At 41.4% G+C, this 20,392-nt stretch overlaps 1 protein-coding gene across 4 annotated transcripts; it reads left to right on the top strand.

The window, feature by feature from the left end:
- Positions 1–13: 13 nt before the first annotated feature.
- Positions 14–19,230, top strand: noxa1 (NADPH oxidase activator 1). Of its 4 annotated transcripts, none has more exons than XM_076890551.1 (17): positions 14–77; positions 1,189–1,314; positions 2,332–2,506; positions 2,889–2,971; positions 4,316–4,424; positions 4,924–5,058; positions 5,624–5,731; positions 6,393–6,452; positions 6,529–6,566; positions 6,677–6,815; positions 7,923–7,991; positions 8,279–8,366; positions 13,896–13,984; positions 15,000–15,160; positions 15,340–15,448; positions 18,193–18,316; positions 18,457–19,230. In XM_076890551.1, exons 2-17 carry the CDS (start codon positions 1,217–1,219, stop codon positions 18,564–18,566), a joined length of 1,695 nt encoding a protein of 564 aa, XP_076746666.1. In that variant the 5' UTR covers positions 14–77; positions 1,189–1,216; the 3' UTR covers positions 18,567–19,230. The 4 variants fall into 4 exon arrangements, with proteins under 4 accessions (XP_076746666.1, XP_076746667.1, XP_076746664.1 ...); XM_076890552.1 differs by lacking the exon at positions 14–77 and adding an exon at positions 627–647; XM_076890549.1 differs by lacking the exon at positions 14–77 and adding an exon at positions 674–798.
- The last annotated feature ends 1,162 nt before the right edge of the window (positions 19,231–20,392 follow it).

Genomic DNA, 20,392 nt, shown 5'->3' with positions numbered 1-20,392 from the left:
AATATTGAATTACTGACAGCTCTAAAGAGATCGAAAGTCAATATTTGGCGTGACCAACAGGGCCTGAATTCTCTTTAGTAAGTTTCTTTATAATTTCTTGAATTTATCCAACATTTCTCGAAGCTTTTTCGAGTAGATTCTTTGGGAATTTGGGTTTTTCTTCTGTTATCTGTTAGGATGATCTCATGCTGATTGAATAATGCTGAAATCCAGGTTGTGGGAGGTTAATCTATGACTCACAGCTACATTGTGTATTTTCTGTGCAGGTTTTTTTCTGCATTGGGAGGTTTCTAGATCATTTTCTTGCTGAAAAATTACACACCTGAAAAACCAAAAAACTGCAGATTGCTGTAGATCAGGGGTCTCAATCTTCACGTCTTACTGACGGGAAGAAATATGTGGTTTCTCCCTTAAAGTGACTTTTTTTGTTTCCTGTTTCCTGTTCCTGACTTTTACATACTGATGATGATTGTCTCAGATAATTTAGGATGTCCAATGCAGAGATATCCTAAACTTCCCTCACTTTTAGCAGCAGCAGCAACTGCAACAAAGTGCTTACATATTTCTTTAATGGGCAGGGCCATGATAAGACTCGTGGTGCACATAAACAGTAAAACACAACCAGTGCAGCCGGTTGACCCAGTAAGGTATGAATAAAAAAGTCATCCTTTTCCTTGTTTTGCAGCTTTATGGCAGTTTTTAATGCCTCTGTTAGCTTTCTATTGTGCAGAGCTGTGATTTCTGGAAAACAGATGACTTTGTCTCCTCGTTTCCTTCTGTGAAATATTTCAGGTAAAGGTAGGTCAAAGGTCAGTGTGAATAGATTCAGCTCAGAACTGCTTGGAGATATAATGTAAGCTACACCATAGTTATAGGCAATATGATATGACTGTAAACACTGGACAATGTGAGGTATTTCATTGTTAGTTTAATGATCAGACATTGAGCCTCAGTGGGACCAGCTGTATAAATTAAAACAAACATAAATCCACTGACTCAGACTTATAAATGATATATGACTAGAATCAGGACATAATGTCAAACAGGTATGCGTAAATCATGGGCAATTCATGTATTTTGTAACGGCCGTTCTTACGGTACGTGCAGCGTTAACAGGTGAATTCCACAGTCATTGTGCCACTGTGGGTTTTATCTCAGGAATGTGAATAGAGAACCTCTTTGTTGCAGCTGGGTGGAGACTTCTGAGGAGACCAGTATGTCTTACTCACACTTCCCTGTGAGCACAGACAGGTCCAGAGGACGAGAGACCAACACTGACAGAACTCAAAGCAGCCACTCATTCAGGAACAAAAGGTAAGCAGCAGTCTGAGTGTGGAGTGATATTTCAGAGAGAAGCATTCAAACTTGTGTGAAGTGAAGTAAGCAGCACGGGCAAACAGGCACTGCATATGGTACAAGGAAGTATTCCAGGAAAATTGTGCTGAATGTTACAGATCAGTGAACTTTCTCTCCAGCTGCATCTTTTCCTTCTTTTTGCTGCGTTCGATATATTCTGTATTTCTCTAATACCTGTCTAATTGTCTTCCTCTTTTACATCACCGTACTCTTCTCCATCAGACTACTTCTTTCTTTCCTGCCTTAAACATCCTTTCATTGATCCTTTTACATTTCACCCCAGCTGTCATAGGGCGAGAGGCAGGGCACCGGTCACCGGTCTGTTACTGAACTAACACAGAGACAACCATCTGTGCTCACATTCACACCAGTTTCTCTTCAGCCTGACAGAAGTTCCTATTGTTCTTAACACAAATAGTTATTATTGTCATCGATATTCCGAAAATGTGGGAATAATGACAAAATCTTCAGACTTGCTCTCACTGAAGTGTAACACATTTTAGAGCGACCAACATTTACTGTCAGTAAGATAAACCCTCACAAATATATATGAGAGCCTCAAACAACACCATGATAGGATGAAGGCACACACACACACACACACACACACACACACACACACACGCACACACACACACACTATATATATATATATATCTCATATGTCTACACCTATTTTTAATGTAATGCACCAATGTGAGACATAAATATTGTGTTTGCACAACGAGAGTCTAAAGGTGACATTTGTTATCAGATTTTAAGGGTTTCCTGTTTTGTTCGTATTGGGTCAAAAAAGAAAAATTAGAATATGTATAAATTATTTTTCTATGCATGAATAACTTTATAACCGCATTAAGTAACTGTGATAAAATCATCTGCTTTGAGAGTAAACACGGAAATGCAAAAAAATCAAATCAAATGTCACCTGTTGATATCAGAGTGTCTCTGTCTTGTATTTCCACTCCTGGCTTACAGGATGCTTTACACTGAGTTACTGCAACTGTGGCAAAATTCGGTCGAGGCTGTGGATGCGAAGGACTGGCCAACAGCTCTGGCCAAACTCAATGAGATCAGTGAGCCCACTTCTCGCACGCTGTTTAATACTGCCTCATGTTACCTGGCCCTGGGGCAGCTGGATTTGGCCTTGAAGGTGAGTCACTCCAAATGATTGAAATGGAAACGTCTATCATCTTTAACCAGTGGCTGTCAGGGATTACTGGTTATTTCACAAACGCTGTCAAATCAGGAAACGTCCTGGACTTTGAGCAAACTGAGCATCGTATGTGGATCATTGGTGTGTGTGTGTGTGTGTGTGTGTGTGTGTGTGTGTGTGTGTGTGTGTGTGTGTGTGTGTGTGTGTGTGTGTGTGTTTGAGAGAGAGAGAGATAAAGAGGAGGAGTGAAGATGAAGAAAAACATACAAAGAAGGTCAATAAAAAGCTGTACATGCATTATTATTTACTGTATCACTCGTGAGTATACACACACGTACAGTAAAGCTTTGATGTCGTCTTTCCCCTCTCTGCTATCCAGGCTTTAGACTTAACCATTTCTAAGGATGAACGCCTTGCTGTCGCCTTCTTCCAGCGAGGAGCAGTGATGATGGAGATGGGCAGGTAAGAAGGACCATTTCAAACTAACTCGTAGTCTGTGTACATATTACCATTTCTCAAAAAGACGCTGTGTAAAGTGTCAACATAAACAAGATGTGATGATTTATATACGAGAGAGTCAGACTGACAGAAGGCTACGCTTCCAGGAGCACTCACCCAGTAATAAATCCTGATTATTCAGCTAAAGTCCGAACAGGTCAGTCCATCTGAGTGCTAACACAAAGAGACAAACAATATTTACTTTTTAATATGATGGATTATTAATAAGATTTAAATGAGAGCTAAACATAAAATCTGGTAATAGTTGCTAACGCTCGACTTCATGACAACTTAAGATTTTGCCCGATAAATGTGAACAAAGAGGCAGAGAACAGGATGTGCCGAAATACACAATTTAAATACACAAAAATAACCAAAAATCATATAATTCATCCATCATATGCAGTACGCCATATGTTAATTCACTAAATACATTAAAGGGTGTATTATGAGGAGTATGGGAGACGGCCTGTGGACCATTGTGGTGGAAAGCTGGAACAGACAATAAAACTATTGTGAAATTTTCCTTTGTACTGATACACCAGAGACCCACAGGTGTGGGAGGTGGGCTGGGATTAGTTCCTGGCAACTCATTTCTCAGTGGACCAACTGAGGAAAAAACATCTAAAACTAAGAAACAGAGATTACGTTAAATTTGAAAACAGCTTATTGGAAAATCTGAAAAACTAAAAGAACATTTACTTCATTCTTCACTAATGAATACTAAATAATAAATAATAATATATAAAAATAAAATAATAATAATAAATAATAATAAATATAATATAAATATAAATATAAAAATATAAAAATATATATAATAATAATATATATTAATAATAATAATAATAATAATAATAATATATATAAAAATATAAAAATAATAAAAATAATAATAAAATAATAATAATAATAATAAAAAAACCACTTAGATGTGTAGCACCTCGCATCACCACCAACGTTACATCATATGCTCCACACAGACAATGAAGAAGAAAAACTGTAAAAACAAACCAAATAAACAGACTGTAACAAACCGCGGCAGACCTGCTCTTCAGCCTCACACACTGACAACAACAACACCACAGCAGGACCCAGTTCACACAGCGGCACCGCAGACCACGCCCCCGCCACACTGATGTAATATGAAAACACGAAACTACGAAAGATGTTCATGTATTACTAAAACATGACAAATTATGACAGAAAAGTTTGGCGCTGGTGTGGTATCTATGTGATTATATTATTTATACATTGTGTGCTATTCAGGTTTTTAAATATACTGCCCGCATTTCTTTCTCTCTCCAGGTTGGAAGAGGCTCTGTCTGACTACATCTGGGCACAGAAACATATGCGAGAGAACGTAGTGATCGACTACAAACAGCTGGGACTGAGATTTAAACTGTACAGCTGGCAGGTCTGACATTCAGCCTCACCTACACACACCTCGACACAAGGACACACCATCATCAAGGATTCGGTTCAGTGCACATTAAAACGCCATAAAAAGGAAATTCAGCCCCGTGCGGTCTCATCACCACCTTTGTGTAGTTCAAATATCAGCCACACACCTGTGAGCTGTCAAAGCCTCGTTAATGGAAGAAGACACACGTGATGGTTTTGTTACTGGTTCCAAACAACAGTGCAACTGTGTGTGCCACTGTGAGTTTTAAACATTTCATCATCAGATACAGTCAGCATAACGTAAACTACATAACAGCTGTGGTGGTTGTCCAGACAATCGTCCACAAGAATCATACATATCCAGTTTACCAGCTCAGCTGCTGCTCAGCGAACATCTGAAATAAAGCAGTTTCATTTCATTTTAAATGCCAAATCTATTCTGGAGAAACAACCTGTCATTCACCAGAAATTGTTTGAATGCACTAAAACGGGTAACTGTGATATGTTCCAAGGTGTTATACAATGCAGCAGCTGTGTATTGTCAGATGGGCCAGTGGGAGCAGGCCAGGGACGTCCTGCTGTCAGCCTCCCAGGAGAAAGGACCAGGACGAGGGGGGAGCATGGAGGCAGCTTTGGAGAGCATCAGGGTGAGTTCATTTGTTTTTAGGTTTAAGGTTAAAGACTACTTGGTACAATCCTGGTTTAGCTGAAAAAAAGACCCTGTTGGAAAACCGAACATGTCACAAAGCCTTCCTCAGGTTTTATGGTTACCATGGTATTTATTATTGTCCAATCAAATGGACCAGCAGTGAGAATTTTACATGACAAATGACTGCAGAAAGTGCCGATGGAGTCACCTGTTGTTGGTTTAAATAAAACAAATATTTCACCAAACAAGACTTACAATGACGTCTAAAGCCTAGACTTAAAAAATGAAATATAGGCGCTTAAGTACAAGTGGTGATTTTATTATTCTAAAGTAATATTACAGTAAGACTCTGCTGTCGCTAAGTAAATCCCAAGAGTTGATTGTGTCCATCTGGACGTAGAGTTTTCAGGGGGAGAAATGTTTCGTCATCATCAGCTGACTGCAGGTTTCCAGCCTTATAAACGGGATATTTGCACAGTGACTGACACCAGCACCACTGCATGAACACGGTGCTGGGAGTCAGTTTATGATCATAAGACTCTTTACTATAACTTTAAAAACAGAATAAGCAGGCCCTGGATCCTCTCCTGGTACCTGAGGGTGTGGTGTTTCGTCCCAGGAAACAGGATGTGGAGCAGCTGCAGCAAAGAGACTTCTTGGGAAAAGCAACGGTACGTAGAGAGTGCCTGTGGTACACGTGTTTATCCATCCATTCGTTTTCTTCTGACCGTCTTATCCCTGCCGTCACACAGTGAGAAGGCAGGGCACACCCTGGCCACGGTGCCAGCCTGTTGCAGGGCTGACACGTTTAGAATCAGCAATTAACAGTTCAGTTCAATTTTAACGAGATAACGAGAGGATGGGCAACAGGTGGAGACGCAGCTCGAATCAATCAGACAGAGGACAGAGGAAGCATCAAAACCTAAGAAGCAGAAATTCACCAGAAACATAACAAGAACTAAACTGAAACAAAAGATGATATTAATCGAAACATCAACACTGAGTCACCAACTCCAGGACAGCATCGAGCGACATACAACACAACGACATAAATGACTGTAAGACAACAAGGTTCAAAAGTCCACAAACTCAAAATGCTGAACTATGACAATTTGATTATTGAAATGATTAAGATGTGCCCTTAAAATAAGCTTAAATGAATCCTGGCACATGTATCAGGTTATTTTAACCCAAACAAACCGATAAGTGTAGCTCATTAAAGTAAATATAAACGTCGGCCCTGACTAAATGTATGACAGTTGAAATATGACTAAAACACATCATTTAAACTGCACTTTATATTCATTCATGTGTAATGCTCTCCCTTTGCAGGTGATTTCCTCCATGATACCCAATGATGATTTTGGAGGCTTTGAGCCTTTGAGGCAGCAGGTGAGCCTGACCACAGCGTATGTGTGACGTTACTGTGAGCTGCTGCAGATGCTAACTGTCATTGTCCTCTGCACAGAAACCTGGCTTCTACGAGCCGAATGTGGATGGAGCTCAGTGAGTTTGTTACGTGATGACACAGAACATGTGTGTGGCCGATGCTACTACAGGGCTACAGCAAAGCCGTGCTTGTAGATTTACAGCTCATTTTGTCCGTTACCTGTTAGGGATTCTCGATACATGCAAGTGCGTGTCCCTTACATGGCACGAGGACCAGGACAGCTGACGGTGCCTGGAGGCGCGACGGTGTTTTTATTTGGAGAGGAGAACAGAGATGGGATGGCCACTGTCATATATGATGGACAGGTGAGGAGTGACCTGCAATCTGAAACAATGAAAGAGGGTTTTGAATCTGACAATATGAATATTATAGTAAGTGGATTTAATCACTTTTATTTAAGCAGCAAAGATTCAAGAACATGGAAGAGACAATAAAAGTGAAACTTTAATTCAAAATAATCTGTATTCAGTTTCTCTCTGGATGAGTTTGAAGTCAAAACCTTTGTTAATATGTGCAAAAATTAATTATGTGCTGATTGCAATGGTACTGATAAAAGTAGTTGATGGTATTTCAGAGCTCTTAACCTATTTTTGCAACTTATCTCTTTGAACTGGTTCATTTCCAAATGAAATGAAAAGTGTGAAGTTATACCACAGTTTAAGACTACAGGCCAGCATCACTCCTCTCCCAATGTTCTAACATTATTTTGATCATAAATATGATTATCACTTTAAACAGACTGACTCTGGCCTTCCAAAGCAGGGGTCCCCAATCCCAGTCCACGAGGGCCGGTGTCCTGCAGGTTTTAGATGTCTCCTTGATCCATCACAGCTGATTTAAATGGATAAATGATCTCCTCAACATGTCCTGAAGTTCTCCAGAGGCCTGGTAATGAACTAATCATGTGATTCAGGTGTGTTGACCCCAGGTGAGATCTAAAACCTGCAGGGAGACCGGCCCTCGTGGACTGGGATTGGGGACCCCTGTTCTAAAGGTTCCTAGAGCCAGAAAAAAGACAACTGGAGAGCTTTTTCTTTTTGTGCCCCGTCTCTGTGGAACAGCCTCCCTCAAGACCTTAGGCAGGCGTGCTCTGTGCAGGTCTTTAAAAGTCTTACATGTCTTAATTCTATGGCTTTGAGTTTTTACATTTTTACTGTGTTTAACTTGTATTGCTATGTATCGCTTTTATTTTATTTATCGCTTTAGTTTCAGATAGTTGTACAGCACTTTGTTTGAAAGCGCTTTATAAATAAAGTTATTATTATTATTTATATTTTATATAAATCTTAATATGTATTCATTCCTGCTCAGGTTCTTGAGCATGTATTCTTTTGCTGTCACAATACTGAGAATTTCTGTATACAAGCTTTATTTTCATTGCTACAAATCTAATTTTTAGTCGTTTTTTGCAGAGAGGACTTCTGCCAGCATCCCTTCTTCAACCAGCAGATGTCAAGATGTCCAAAGGCAAAAAGGACACTGTAATATACTTCTCTTTGACTAACACAACACACAGTATTCATGTTCATGCCGCCCATTTAAGAGCTTTAATGGAGGCACTTTACAGATTGATCAAAATGACATTCTTCAAGTTCTTCTCTGCTTCACCCACCGAGATGAGACAACACAACTGTTGTGTCTGGTGACATTAAATGGATTAAAGGCAATTTCAACAAAAAACACAAGCTTCTGCTCTGTGACAAATCTGTTTTCATTGTGGAAAGAAAACTCTTCATTATTTATTCTCCTGTTCTGCTTCCTTCCACAGATAATTTCCAGTGGGATTCCCCTCCCACCAGGACTCAAGCCACCCACTCGCCCACAGTCTCAGCATAGTCCTGCAGCTCCTCCTCAGGGTAAAAATCACTCACACTCTGGTTTATCTTAAACCTTTTCACCTTTTTTCATTTCATTTGCTCCTTCAAAGCAACTCTCCGCTGTGAGAGATCATCCCAACGTTACAGTAATGTTTTCTCTGTTTGGTCTCGTGGCTTCATGTTTGCCAGATGGCCCTGTAATTTTAATCTTCTTAAGATTTTCTTAACATAAAATATAAAAATACAAAATCTTTATGATGAAACTTGTAACTATGGTTGTAATCACAGTACTCTTAAGATTTGCAGTTGTATTACATTGTTAACAAGACGGACATGAAACCAGGAAAAGGATTACGGTGTGATTTTTTTTATTTAAAAGTAAATCTTCTGCCAAATTGTTGTATATGAACGATAACAGCCGCCAGTTTGTTTCATGCTCTGATGAACAAGGATAAAATATTAAAATGTCTGTTGACATGGCAACATAAATTGGTATAGCTGTTTTGTGCTAGTACTAACTTTTGGATACCTGGAGTTGCACCACAGATGAAGTATGAAGGTGCATCCTCCTCACAGACTGAATTAGTACTGAAAAGTAAAGCTTTGTAAAACACAGCAGCCATATTTGTGTCAGTTTTGCTGGTGAAAGAGGACCTAGAACGCAGGATCAGAGCAGGCAGGGATAAAACGAGAACGGCCCTTTATTGGAGGCATAATAGCAACTAAACAGGAAGCAGTAAAAATGCCAAACTCCATGAGAAACTTTGGAAATGCCAGGGAAACACTTGGAGGATCTGGGGAACAGAACTAGAGGAACTGTGGAACAGTAAGAAAGAGGAATGCTAACAGTATCATAAGTACACTACAGATTAAAGAACACAGTGTGATGAAAACGTAAACGGGACTGAGGGTGACAAAGGATGTAAACACATATAAAATAATTAGGGAGGGGGAGACACCATGGAGCACAGCTGGAACTAATCAGGGAAACAAAGCAGGGCGAACTATGCTAAATAGAAACTATGCTAAATAGAAACTATGCTAAATAGAAACTATGCTAAATAGAAACACTGCTAAATAGAAACTATGCTGAATAGAAACAATGCTAAATAGAAACTATGCTGAATAGAAACACTGCTAAATAGAAACTATGCTGAATAGAAACACTGCTAAATAGAAACAATGCTGAATAGAAACAATGCTAAATAGAAACTATGCTGAATAGAAACTATGCTGAATAGAAACTATGCTAGTTGGCTTTTGCCATTGCCAGCTTGTTCTGAAAATAGATGTGATGGCGAGGGGTCATTTGACTGTTAAACTTCATGCTCACTAACCAGTGACTTGACAAACACAAGTCATTAGCCAGTGGTCATATCCTGAAAGAGAAAATCCTTTCTGACACTTTAAATGAACAAAATTTATAGAAAGAACTTCTTTTATTTCATGAAATCAGTCATGATCTGATGTGTAACCAGGTGATATGACAAACTGGGTCTGCTGTGAAGGCCTTATGAAGTTTCTTGTTGACCTGATTTCAGGCTCATTGGAAAACTCAATTGCCCGCCTCTGCCATAAACTAGTCAGGAATGTCTTTTCCAAAACAAACTATTAGTATCACCCTGTGGTGATCATTAAAGCCAATGCTTGTTAAGGTACGTCTGTACTTATTCATATTCAGTAAGCCTGTGCATGTTGTGTTGATAAAACGTGATTGAAACATGTTTAAATGAAGTAAGTTGAGCTCTTGAAATATTTTAATCCTTCACAATTTTGTCATTTTACTCCAACACTATTCATTAACTTTTACCCCAGTACTACTTGGGCACTTAGATAATTACATTTGTCTTCATACATAACGTTCAACAAAGTGTAGAGTCTGGTTAACATAAAAGCTGAATGGGTTTACAGCCACTACCATCCTCCTAGCTTTGTCCGGGTTGCAGGGGTATAACCCAGAAGTGACAGGTTAAGAGGCAGAGTGCGACCTGGATAGCTCACCAGTCTATCACATAGAGACAAACAACCACTTACATTCACACTTTAGGGTAATTTGGAATCACCAATTAACCTAGCTCTAATAACTGCATGACTTTTAACTGTGGGAGGAAGCCAGAGTCCTCAGACAGAACCCACTGCAAACTAGCCAGATTGTGGATTTGAACCCATGTTCTTGCTATGAGGCAACAGCGCTAACCACCACGCCACCAAGCTGTCAATCTAGGCTCAACAAATGTAGGAAAGGCTATGATTTCAAGGCTTGATGCAGAATTTTTCCGTATGTTTTTGTCCTTGACAGGTCAAACCACAATAAATAGTGTCGAGCATACATGGTGTGTGTGTAGTTGCCTTTTAAAACTCCAGGGATTTTCCTGCAGTTTGAAATCTCGTGCGATCTTGTGAATTTCTTGAGTCCAGCACCTAACCACTCTCACTAGATTGCATCACGTCATCTCAACAAGAACAAATTAAGTTGTTGAATTTCATAAAGATCCTACATGATTTAATTACCTTCACCATAGAAACATGAAATTATTTTCAAATTACAAGTTAGACTTTTGATGCATCTCAATCATCCAGGAAAGTAAATCTCCAAAAGTTGATTCTGTTCACCTGGACGTAGCGTTTTGTGGGAGAACCGTTTCGTCATCATCAGGTGACGTCTTCAGTCTCAGCTGACTGCAGGTTTCAACCTTATAAACAGGACGTTTGCATAATGACTGAAACCAGCCCTGAAGGAACAATGGGCTGGGAGGGCAGTTCCTTAATCTTAATTATGCAAAGTCTCATGACCACTGATCAACAACCACTGATCAACAACCATTGATTAATGGCCATGAGTCCCATTCACAGAGAGTTGGGGAATGGCTGCAATCACAGCATGTAAGATGGTGACAGATGTACCCTTAGGCCCCTCCTCCATTCAGAGATGGTCTTTCCCTTTTCATGTAAATGGCCTCCTTGACTCCGCCCTCAAACCAGCGTTCCTCCCTGTCCAGGATGTTACATCCTCATCATTGAAAGAGTGTCCACTGGCCTGTAGGTGTAAATAGACTGCAGAGTCCTGGCCTGACGAGGTGGCTCTGCTGTGTTGTGCCGTCCTCTTAGCCAGAGGTTGTTTGGTTTCCCCGATGTATAAATCCTGCCAATCCTCCTGCACTTACCAGCGCACACTATGTTACTCTGTTTGTGTCGGGGACCCGATCCTTGGGGTGGACCAGTTTTTGGTGCAGTATGTTTTGGGGTTTAAAGGTCACAGAGACCCGGTGTTTAGAAAAAATGCGTCTCAGCTGCTCTGATACTCCTGACACGTACGGGATCACTACAGGTTTTCGCTTGGGCAGCGGTTGTCCTTCTCTCCTGGATCAGCTGGAGCTTTCTTTAGGAGCCTTCCCAGCTTTGACAAAAGTCCAGCTAGGATAACCACATTTACTCAGGGCCTTCTTGATGTTCTTCTGCCTCCCTGGCTGCTGTGTCAGTGGGGATGGTGTTCGCTCTGTGTTGTAGCGTCCTGATGACGCCCAGTTTGTGCTCCAGTGGATGATGAGAGTCAAACCTTAGATACTGATCCGTATGTGTAGGTTTACGGTACACGTCAGCTTGTAGATGTCCCCCATTACTGATGGAAATCTCACAGTCTAAGAAGGCTAACCTGCCACTGTTCATATCCTCCCTGGTGAATTTGATGTGTCGGTCCACTGAGTTAATGTGATCTGTGAAATGTGGTACGTCCTGAGATTTGATTTTCAGCCAGGTGTCATCCACATATCTGAACCAATGGCTTGGTGGTGTTCCAGGGTAGGATAGCAAAGGCCTCTTTTCCATTTCCTCCATGTACAAATTGGCCATGATGGTTGAAACTGGGGAGCCCACGGCACACCCATGTTTCTGCCTGTAGAACTGAGCCTTGTATGTGAAGTAGGTGGAATGAAGACACAGTTCAAACACACTTGGTGGATGCTGAGAGCGGTCCTGTTGCTGAGGTTGGGGTCATCCTGTAATCTCTTACAGACCGCCTCCAACGCTTCCGTGACTGGGATGCAAGTGGTCATGAGAATTTGCATAATTACAGTTTTTTACAGACGCTAGGATACATGTCTCAATACTTAGGTCACGTTTGCAAAACTCCTCACACAGTGAGTACAACAGAAGTCTATGTGGGCTAAACTGAGGACCAGTTATCATTGTTTTGGCACAAAATGCATTCAATGACTACATCTCTCAAATTTCATGAATCATCTTCTCACTCAGACACAACAACTGCCAAAAATCTTTGTACGTACAGGACATTTTGCATGTGCTTACATACTGTTTTCAAAACTGTTAAACTTATGGCCAAAACAATAACACAATGCAAAACTTGAAAAGACAGCAAAATTCAACAGCAATATTTTATTGAAACATATTTTAAATCTAAAAATGCAGTTTAACCAGCCACAGCTGATTCTCATTGTAGATGAACATCTACACAGGTGTTACTCCTTCAATTGTTCAACTCCTTCAATTCTGGCAGCCAGAAGATTCTTTCCTAGGTGTGTTGCCCATAGATGACATAAGATGTGATGTGGATGAGAACCTGTGGCCAAATGGAGAAGACCGAGTAGATTAGCATTACTATTGTATGTGTATCAGTGGATGGTGTGAAATGAACTGCTTTGCCAAGCTGACGGTCAGTTAGGAGGATTGTGTGAAGTGTTTTGCAAAAGTGACCTAAGTATTGGGAAATGTGTCCTAGCGTCTGTAAAAAACTGTAAGACTGACCTCCCAGCCCATTGTTCCTTCAGTGGGCTGGTTTCAGTCATTATGCAAATGTGCTGTTTATAAGATTGAAACCTGCAGTCAGCTGAGACTGAAGACGTCACCTGACGAGTGACTGAAAACGTCCAGATGAACAGAATCAACTTTCGGAGAAAGTTAAACTTTTGTAAATGTAACATCCATCATTTTTTACAGTGTAGGCCCAGCTGCCTGTTAGAACAGAGAGCGCACAATTACACAATCAGTCCCCTCTGATAGCCTCCTGGCACCGCCCCCCGAACCCACTGCAACACAACTGAGCCACAATCCATCGACTGTTGGCTGAAGCCTTGTCATAAACAGTCAGATTTGAGTTCAAATTGTTTCAATGTTCAGTAAAGGTCAGGAGAGAGGTGCAACGTGTGCGTGTGCAGACATCTGTAAAACAAGGTGGAGGCTGTCTCGTGATTTGGGGCTGCATCTCAGCCAGTGGTGTTGAGGGTCTCGTCAAAATGGATAAAATTGTGAATGCAGAAAAATGCATGAATATTTTGATGCACTACACAGTATCATGGAAGACTGTCTGTGCCTTTGTGTAATGGATGATGCTACTGCACACACTGTGCAGCTCTTAGGATGGTTTTCCATGAAATCTACTTTACTGGTTATATGTGTTTGGTGAGTTGTTCTTTTTAGTTGTATTGTTGGAAGATAAAGCCTGCACTGAAGACTGGAGATAAAACAACGATTAAAAAAAATCATTGCTGGTTCTAGTGGCTTTCATCCTTTTTGTGTTTGCTGATATGCACCTTTACTGTGGTTTCCCTGCAGGACATCTTACCTCAGACACACCTCCTCCATCTTACATTACTGCCACCCACTCTGAGACTCCCAAATGCACAGCCAAAGCACGAGAGCAGGTAAATCCTCCTTCGAAAGATGAAAGCCGATGCACTGAAAGAAGGACTCACAGCTGATTGCCTCGGACACACAAATGCACACACTTTTTCCCTGATCTAAATATAATAAGTTTTGTGCATTTGAAGAAACCGTTTTGTAAAGTTGAACTTAACAGCGCAATGTTGATTTGTTCCAGTTAAGTCACTGTGACACTGGAGGACAGCAGACGTGTTTGATTTTGGAGTAAATATTCTTGTTCTGACACGTGAATATTGGTGCTGCTGGTTAAACAGCGTTGTGAAGGTTTCACTTTGGGCTCTGATATGAATTTTTTGCTAAATTATTCAGGTGAGTAGAGAGAAGTCTTTGAATCAAACAACAACAAGCACAAAACATTAAAACCTAGTAAGATTCCTGAAAATCAAAAGATCTTCAGTCGTTAGACGGTTTGTTGAGATTTCGCGACACAGCGCATGCATGCAGTGCTGCAGATGTTTGTGACACTGGTATGTTGTCACATCTGTTCTGAGCTAAAACAAAACTCAAATCTAAACTAATCACTTATTTGTTTGAGTTTCTTTTCAAACTTATTTAACATACCAGCCAGCAGCGAAGCAGTTTGCAGAAACATGAAATAAGTCACTTAGCTAACAATTTAATTGCCCGTACAGCATTTAGAAATGTCCAGTACGTCATCAGTTGGCTGACAGCGAACAGCAAATTACACAACCAGTTACAGCAGTGTATAGCTCCAGCCTTTCCATGGAGCTCATCGTGTGTCTGCAGTAGCCGAGGAAGGACAAACCCAACACTGGGTACATACTGGGCCTCATGTCTCTTATGTTTGAAATGACGACTGCAGGTGAATGATATAATGACATAATGAATGAATGAGGGCTATTCAGTTGGTTGGCTGCAACCACACCACTACACAGGCAGCTTTAGTTCACAAACCTTAACAAAAAATAGACAAAAAATTATATCTAAAAAACCTGTTTTCCAATGATTTATCTTTAGACGCTCTTGTATTCGCAGCATGCCAGCTCAGCTCAGAGAGCAGAGGCAGACTCTGTGGTGGTGAAGGTTCACTACATTTACACTGTGGCTCTGTCTGTCCCTCTGGACACGACATACAGTGAACTTAAGGAACAAGTCGCAGAGAAATTGGACCAGCCGGCATCTCATCTGCGCCTCAGGTAACAGCAGAAGCTGACAAACAAATGCCCTCCATCAGAGTAAGAATGTTACAGTGTGCACAGACATCAAACATGAACAGGCAGAAGATTTTCATTTTCTGTATTTTCCTGCTCATCTGCCAGTTTTTCATCTATTTTCCTGCTGATCCACCACTTCCTCTCACTCCCTCTCTCATTAGACGTAAGCACCACGGCTCCTGCGTGCTGACACCCCTGGACGGGGAAATCGAGTCGGCTCACACTGTGCAACAGTTGGCTGAGGCCGGCAGAGCTACCCTGTGGTGCCAGGTTTGTATCTAAACTAAATATGGTGGTGGAGGTGTCACAGCAACACTGCCACCAGCTTCCCCACACGTTATAAATGTCGTGTTAGTTTATGTTCATAACAAGGCAGGAAGCCTGAAATGGTTTGGACGGGAAGAGGAGGGAGGATTATAGTTATTATAGTGGGCAAAGGATTGAAATATGGAGCTGCAAGGCAGGAACAAAAGAGGAAGATTTATGGATGTAGTGAAAGAGGACATGCACAAGGTTGGTGCGACAGAAGAGGATGCTCGGAAAGGGTGACGCTGACACAGAAGATCTGCTGTGGAATAACTAAAAGCAACAGAACAGAATCAGACACGAAGGGCAGTTAGCTACAGTGTCCCTGTCTATAGAGCCAGTGCTTGCATATACTGCACACTTTCCAAATGGACAGCTGAAAGACCACAACTACTAGTACCTTCATTCATTTACACTACCAGTCAAAAGTTTTACAACTTTTAAATTCAGAATTATTCCAGTTATTTATTACAAGTCATTCAGTCCAATGAACAGCTTGAAATGGTACAAAGGTGAGGGTGAACTGCCAGAGGATAAACAAAGGTGCAGTTACTCAAAACTGAAAAATAATGTACATTTCAGAATCATACAAAAAGCCTTTTTCAGGGACAACAAGGGTTAATGGGTTAAATCTGTTCTGCAGCAATGCAGGTTGATCAAGCCTTGAAAGCTGCTGCTACTAATTCCTGCAGCTGTTCCAACTTTCTGGATTACTCCCCCCTCTGCCTGCATAGAAGCAGTGCTGGACACACCGTGGTGCCATACGCTCGTCAGCATCAGTTAAACAGTATTGTACTGCAGAAAGTAGAGTGTTGCTACACAAATGGGGGGGAAAGGCAATTGACAATGGAAGAGAGACAGACCATCATAACACTTATAAAAGTAGGTCTGTCCTACAGAGAAACTGCAGCTGTCAGTGAGTCCAGTTTCCTTCACCATCCAAAGGCTCAGAAACAAACTGTGACAGGAAGACGTCTGCAGACCCAAAGACACGACTCAGAGGACAAGTTTCTGAGAGTTAACAGCTGTGTGATGGCGGCTCACAGGACAACAGCTTCAAGCAGCTTAATAGTGGTCATAGTGAGCAAGTCTCAGTTTCAGCTGTGAAGACTTTGAGGTGCAGGTTTGACAGGACGAGCTGCAGCAAGAAAGCCAGACGTCAGAATAAGACAAGAGGTTTGCCTGAGCCATAAAACAGCAGGACTACTGAAGACTGGAAGAAGGTTTTATGGACCGAAACTAAATTTGAAATATTCGGTTCATCACGCAGGATCTTTGTGCGCTGTCGAGTAGGTGAAAGGACGGATCCACAGTGTGAGGCATCAACTGTCAAACATGGAGCAGGAAGTGTGATGGGCTGTTTGCTGGATCCAGGGTCGGTGACTCGTACAGAGTGAGAGGCTCCCTGAACCAAAACAGCTACCACAGCACTCCATGCAGGACCCTCTGGTGTGCAGTTGGTCAGGGGTTCATCCTGCAGCAGGATAACGACCCAAACGTAAGTCCAAGCTGTGCCAGAACTACCTCAGGAACAAAGAACAAGATGGTGAGCTTGGAAACATGGAGTGTGCAGCACAGTCTGCAGACTTAAAGCCCATCCAGCTGGTTTGAACTGGACAGAAGAGTGAAAGCAAAGCAGCGACAAGATCCACATTCATGGGGAATATTTGATTTCTATTGTAGAATGACTGGCACAGGTTTGTTCAGCTGCTCTATCTGCCAAAGGTGCTACTTTGGTGAGTCAAAGGTTAGAATACATTTTAGTCTATAAACTGATTCAATCTGCCTGCCTGTCTGTCTGTCTGTCTGTCTGCCTGCCTGTCTGTCTGCCTGTCTGTCTGTCTGCCTGTCTGTCTGCCTGTCTGTCTGTCTGTCTGCCTGTCTGTCTGTCTGCCTGTCTGTCTGTCTGCCTGTCTGTCTGCCTGTCTGTCTGCCTGTCTGTCTGTCTGCCTGCCTGCCTGCCTGTCTGCCTGCCTGTCTGTCTGTCTGTCTGTCTGCCTGTCTGTCTGCCTGCCTGTCTGCCTGCCTGTCTGCCTGTCTTCCCCACAGTCTGTATCCTTCAAGCTCGGGTCCTCTACCAGAGGCCTGGAAGCTCGAGGGTCCTGCGTAGCTCTTCCCCTCCATGCATATATTTATATATGCATGTGTGTGTACTAACTCATTCAATAATTTTTCTTATTTTTATTTCTACAAAACTTTCATACGTTTTGTTCCATGTGTACATTTCAATGTGCACAAAAATGTGGAGGTAGTGTTTGTACAGAAATATGTGAAAAACTATCAAAGCTAAAGGCTTCAGATATTCACAGGTTCTTCTCACCAACAAAATAAATCAGGACGTAATTTAGAACAGATACATCTGAAATGTTGCAGTAACGACTTACTGAAATTTAAAAAAAATCAAGCAGTCCCGTTAGGTCCCATATTTGAGCACATACTAGTACAAAATACTTTACACTGCAAAAGACAGCAAGTAACTTTGTCTTAATTATTTCAGCTTTAAATATTATATTTATCAATGATGCAAAAATAAAACACGAACATGAAATTTTGCCACACTTTTAAAGAAAATGTTATTTACATTTAACTGTTTGTCTTTTTGTGTCGAATTGTAACACACACCAAAAAATGTGAAGATGCTTCTCTAATGATATCTCAGCTAGTTTACAGGTTCACTCTCTTACTCACACTGTGCTACTGAACTGCAGAAAGAAGATCCCCTGGCCAGCCGTACTATCCTCTACCAGATGGTGGCCCTTTATGATTATGATGCTCAGGGGCCCGAAGACCTGGAGTTCAGTGAAGGTGACACTATTGACATCCTCGGTGAAGGTGAGGCTCCACGGCTCAAAGTGAAACTTCTAATCATTGTTTTTGTCTGCAATTTGAATTGATGCTACATTCCTGGGTCATCTGTTTAGATGCAAAAAGTATTAATTTCCTCTTTGTTTCTCTGTTACGCTCGTTTGTAGTTAACCAGGAGTGGCTGGAGGGACACTGTGCAGGAAGTATTGGGATTTTCCCCGGCTGCTTCGCCTACAGGGAGAATAACAATATCACTACGAGCTCAGAGATTTTGTAATCAAAAGTTCATTGTTGCATAAATTTTTTAAAGCACCTATTATTCTATGAATTGTAACAGTTTACAGGCTTGGAACAAGCAAACAGGCACGAGGCTGTTAAGTGCACCAAGTGCTATCTTCACTATGCTTTGAAGATCTTTTTAACAGAAACTTTTGTTTAAGAACATTACATGAAAACAATCATATTGGTGTATCCGTCATTACCATATAATCTTTATTGCATGTTTGATAAATAATCCTTTGTATAATATTATTAACGTATATACTCTCAAGTGTGATATCAGACACTTCCTGGTTCATGAGCTTCTGTTCCCGAGTCAGTCACGTCTCAGTGTGAAGCCTGTGTCTCCGAGTCTGTCTTGCATATGTGTTGTGTTTCCTGTCCTATGTCCGTGTATCCTGCTTTGCTTCCTTTGTCTCGTTATGTTGGACTAGCCCCAGCTGTGCCTCCTTCCTGTTTCCCATTACCTTCGCCCTTCGTGTTTGTCTCTGTTAGTTGTCGTGTCGTACCCTCGCAATGCTGCGGTTCGTCCTCTGTGCTCCAAGTAACTCTAATTCTCAGGTCCTGGTTTATTTTCTAGTGTTGTAGTGAGTTTTCTGTTTCTAGTTTTGTTTTATACTGATAATAGTGACTTCAGCAATAAAGCTGCTGCTTTCAGTTAATTTTCCTGCGTTGGGGTCCTGCATCCTGCCCGCCATACAGCAAAGCATCACATGATTATTCACATGTATGCATGCATACACATGTTCACAGACGTACAGTGGGGCAAAAAAGTATTTAGTCAGCCACCGATTGTGCAAGTTCCCCCACTTAAAATGAAGACAGAGGTCAGTAATTTGCACCAGAGGTACACTTCAACTGTGAGAGACAGAATGTGAAAAAAAAATCCATGAATCCACATGGTAGGATTTGTAAAGAATTTATTGGTAAATCAGGGTGGAAAATAAGTATTTGGTCACCTCAAACAAGGAAAATCTCTGGCTCTCACAGACCTGTAACGTCTTCTGTAAGAAGCTTTTCTGTCCCCCACTCGTTACCTGTATGAATGGCACCTGTTTGAACTCATCATCTGTATAAAAGACACCTGTCCACAGCCTCAAACAGTCAGACTCCAAACTCCGCCATGGCCAAGACCAAAGAGCTTTCGAAGGACACCAGGAAAAGTATTGTAGACCTGCACCAGACTGGGAAGAGTGAATCTACAATAGGCAAGCAGCTTGGTGTGAAAAAATCAACTGTGGGAGCAATCATCAGAAAATGGAAGACATACAAGACCACTGATAATCTCCCTCGATCTGGGGCTCCACGCAAGATCTCATCCCGTGGGGTCAAAATGATCATGAGAACGGTGAGCAAAGATCCCATCAGTGAGAACTTTGAAGATGAAACGAGGCTGGGTCTTCCAACATGACAATGATCCAAAACACACCACCCGGGCAACAAAGGAGTGGCTCCGTAAGAAGCATTTGAAAGTCCTGGAGTGGCCTAGCCAGTCTCCAGACCTCAACCCCATAGAAAATCTGTGGCGGGAGTTGAAAGTCCGTGTTGCTCGGCGACAGCCCCAAAACATCACTGCTCTCGAGAAGATCTGCATGGAGGAATGGGCCAAAATACCAGCTACTGTGTGTGCAAACCTGGTAAAGACCTATAGTAAACGTTTGACCTCTGTTATTGCCAACAAAGGTTATGTTACAAAGTATTGAGTTGTATTTTTTTATTGACCAAATACTTATTTTCCACCCTGATTTACCAATAAATTCTTTACAAATCCTACCATGTGGATTCATGGATTTTTTTTTCACATTCTGTCTCTCACAGTTGAAG

This window comes from Maylandia zebra, linkage group LG12 (genome assembly GCF_041146795.1).
Source record: "Maylandia zebra isolate NMK-2024a linkage group LG12, Mzebra_GT3a, whole genome shotgun sequence".
Taxonomy (NCBI): Eukaryota; Metazoa; Chordata; class Actinopteri; order Cichliformes; family Cichlidae; genus Maylandia; species Maylandia zebra.
This window is presented reverse-complemented; position numbering and strand designations above follow the sequence as displayed.

Bases quoted from the DNA above. Each gene is read 5' to 3' on its own strand.
- noxa1 (XM_076890551.1), top strand. From the start codon at position 1,217: ATGTCTTACTCACACTTCCCTGTGAGCACAGACAGGTCCAGAGGACGA. The intron at 6,816-7,922 runs GTGAGGAGTGAC...CGTTTTTTGCAG, and splicing joins CTGTCATATATGATGGACAG to AGAGGACTTCTGCCAGCATC. The intron at 8,367-13,895 runs GTAAAAATCACT...GTTTCCCTGCAG, and splicing joins TCCTGCAGCTCCTCCTCAGG to GACATCTTACCTCAGACACA.